General features: G+C 41.8%; 1 protein-coding gene across 1 annotated transcript; it reads left to right on the top strand.

Moving 5' to 3' along the window:
• Positions 1–1,361: 1,361 nt before the first annotated feature.
• On the top strand, positions 1,362–2,237 carry LOC129925085 (uncharacterized). Its single transcript, XM_056023437.1, has one exon. It carries the CDS (start codon positions 1,362–1,364, stop codon positions 2,235–2,237), a length of 876 nt encoding a protein of 291 aa, XP_055879412.1.
• The last annotated feature ends 689 nt before the right edge of the window (positions 2,238–2,926 follow it).

Here is a 2,926-nt window from a genome sequence, read left to right on the forward strand (position 1 = left end):
CTTCGATAAGAACATTTCTGACATAATACTTAGCCTATACATGGGCGTAGCCAGGATTATTTTTTGGGGGGGGGGAATTATATAGGCCTATATATATGTGTTTGTGTGTTTGAACTTTAGGTGTTTATAACATTCTGATCCTTCATTCTTTCGGAAGACGTTTATTGTAGCCCACCCTAGAATAGGTTCTTCCTGGAGTTAATGTTTTAAGAATATATAAATATAGGGCATTTATTTATTGGCTACATAGGCCGGGTTAGGCCCCTTAACGTGGTTGAATACTAAATAAAAAACGAAACAAGAAAAAAATAAAATGTCCTTAGCTAGCGTCCCAAAGGAAATTTAGCTACCGCTCGAAAACTAGAAGAGAGATTACATTGACTTACAGCAGTGGCGTCGCCGGAGGGAGGGGCTGCCAACCCCCACTCCCCACCTCGCAATACCCGCCTTCACCGGCTATTTTTAAAGTTGTTGAGAAACACTGCTTTAAATACGGACAAAAAATAGTAAGGCAGCCTAGCTACTTTACGATCACTTAATTGAAATCCATCAGTAGGCCTATGAAAATGTTTAACCAAAATTATCTTTAAGATAGGTTACTCATTGACTACTAAATGTATATACTTGTTAATGGTTAACATTTGAACCTGAAGTCTCCAAGAAAATGAAGCCGCCCCCCCCCCCCCCCCCCCCCCCGTATTTGATGGTTCCGTGTCCTGGTCCGTGTAGCCTATAAGAAGCAATTTGACGCAGCGTTAACAAATGGAACAGTGAGGAAGAGAAAGCCACAGCCCTTGTGTTATCTCTAAGAGGAAAAGCCTCCGAATTGCTTCGCCACTCTGGTACAAGCTATGGAACTCCGATACGGGGATGAACATTTGCAAGAAGTCTATCGAGTGCAACTAAAGACCAGACAACAGCGCCCCGATGAAACACTACAGGAGCTAGAGACAGACATCGAACGCCTCGCACATCGCACCCAACCGCCGCACAAGATTTCCTGGAAGTCATCATCACAGACGCTTTCATTGATGCGCTTCGAGACCCTGAGTTGAAGAAAGCCACAAGTGTTAGTGGTAAACGCAGGGCAAGCGAAGCTCTAGTTTACGCTCTGTCATACTCTGTCATTCAAGGGGCGGAAACCGGTGACACAGAGAATAAGAGCCCCCGCAACAGTCATCCCAGTCGCCGTGCTGGGGCAGAATAAGAGTTTGAAGGTAGAAGACAAAATCGGTGCTGAAAATTATCGTTTTCTGCTAGACACTGGTGCTTCTCGATCAGTCATTCGGCCAGAGGTCGTGAACAAAAACATTATAACCAAGGTGAACTCATATTCCTTAAAAACCGCCAGTGGTGAGTTGATGCCTATACAAGGATTGACGAGTGTTCAATTCGAGCTCGGGAATCAGTTCTTCATTCATGAATTCCTGATCGCCAATATAACCGATGACTGCATTATAGGACTCGACTTAATGCAGAAATTCGGGTTTTCTATTGACATTGGCGGAGGAGCTTTGACATGTGGGGATGTAGAGATTGCTTTACTAAATGATGAGGATGAGGAAGAGAATGGTCGAATCAGAAGAATCATGTTGACGGAGGATACGAGCTTGCCTGCACAATCTGAATTGATTTTTTACGAAAAATTGGAGCCTGGTCATACAAAAACGAGAACGGCACTGATCGAGGGCAAGGAAGATAACTACAGTGAATTTGCCGTAGGTAAGACGTTGGTCATGATTGATAGAGATCAGAAAGTACCTGTTAGAGTTATGAACCTTGGCTTGGGTGAAAAAAAACTAAGAAAAGACAGCATCATAGCTGTTTGCTATACGTTCGACCTGATACAAAATTGCAGCGATGATAACATCATCAGGGACAGCACTGCATCAGCCCACCTGCATATTACAGGGCTCTTGGGGAAGATTAAGACGAATTTATCGGATGAACAATATGCCAGTGCCGAAAAATTGATTTGTGAGTTTAATGATATTTTTCCGACTGATGAGACAGATTGCGGGCGAACGAATATGGTTCAACATCGTATCGACAGAGGAAACACCAGACCAATTCGACATCCACCACGTCGTCTTCCACTGGCAAAACAAAAAAAAGCCATGGACATGATAGAATGCATGAGACGACAGGGAGTCATTGAGCCCTCCAATAGTCCTTGGTGCTCACCTATAGTCTTAGTGAGAAAAAAAAAAAAGACGGTTCTATGCGATTCTGTGTAGATCAGTGATGCCCAAACTACGGCCCGCGGGCCAAATCCGGCCCGCGACGCGCTTCTATCTGCCCGCCAAAACATTGGAACAAAATGTAAAAGAAAAAGTTTAAAAATTAGAATGTTGAAAAAATATTCTCACTCTTTCCTTGAAGAATTCCATCTTTTTGTTTGGTATTCTAATATTTATAGTTGATACATTTTTTAAATTCTAAGAACACATGTGTTTGTTTTTTTTCAATGACGATAAGACTTGACAGCTAATTTTAATTTTTGGAAAATTCCGCTTCTGCCTTTAGCTAGCCGTGTCATTGAAATCTTGTGTGTGAAACAGAGAGCATCATTGATGCACAATTTTGGGTCGTTTTCTTTTGATACCAAAGCGATTGGTACCGCATTGTTTAATGTTTGTGATTTAATGAAATGGGAGAGCCTAAGAAACGAAAAGTGGACTCTGAATGTAGAAACTTTCAAGAAAAGTGGACAGATCTGTAGGCCTACTTTTTTGTGGAATATGATAGTATGCCAACATGTTTGATTTGTAAAGAAAGTGTGGCTGTTTTTAAAGAACAAAAGATTAAAAGGCATTATGAAACCACATAAACACATATGGTGGCATTCTTGGTTTGAGCCGCGAAGACAAGATTGCCAAGTTACGACTAGAGATTCAGGGATTGACGAGAATATTTAACAAAAAGA

Source organism: Biomphalaria glabrata, chromosome 3 (assembly GCF_947242115.1).
Source record: "Biomphalaria glabrata chromosome 3, xgBioGlab47.1, whole genome shotgun sequence".
Taxonomy (NCBI): Eukaryota; Metazoa; Mollusca; class Gastropoda; family Planorbidae; genus Biomphalaria; species Biomphalaria glabrata.

Bases quoted from the DNA above. Each gene is read 5' to 3' on its own strand.
- LOC129925085 (XM_056023437.1), top strand. From the start codon at position 1,362: ATGCCTATACAAGGATTGACGAGTGTTCAATTCGAGCTCGGGAATCAG.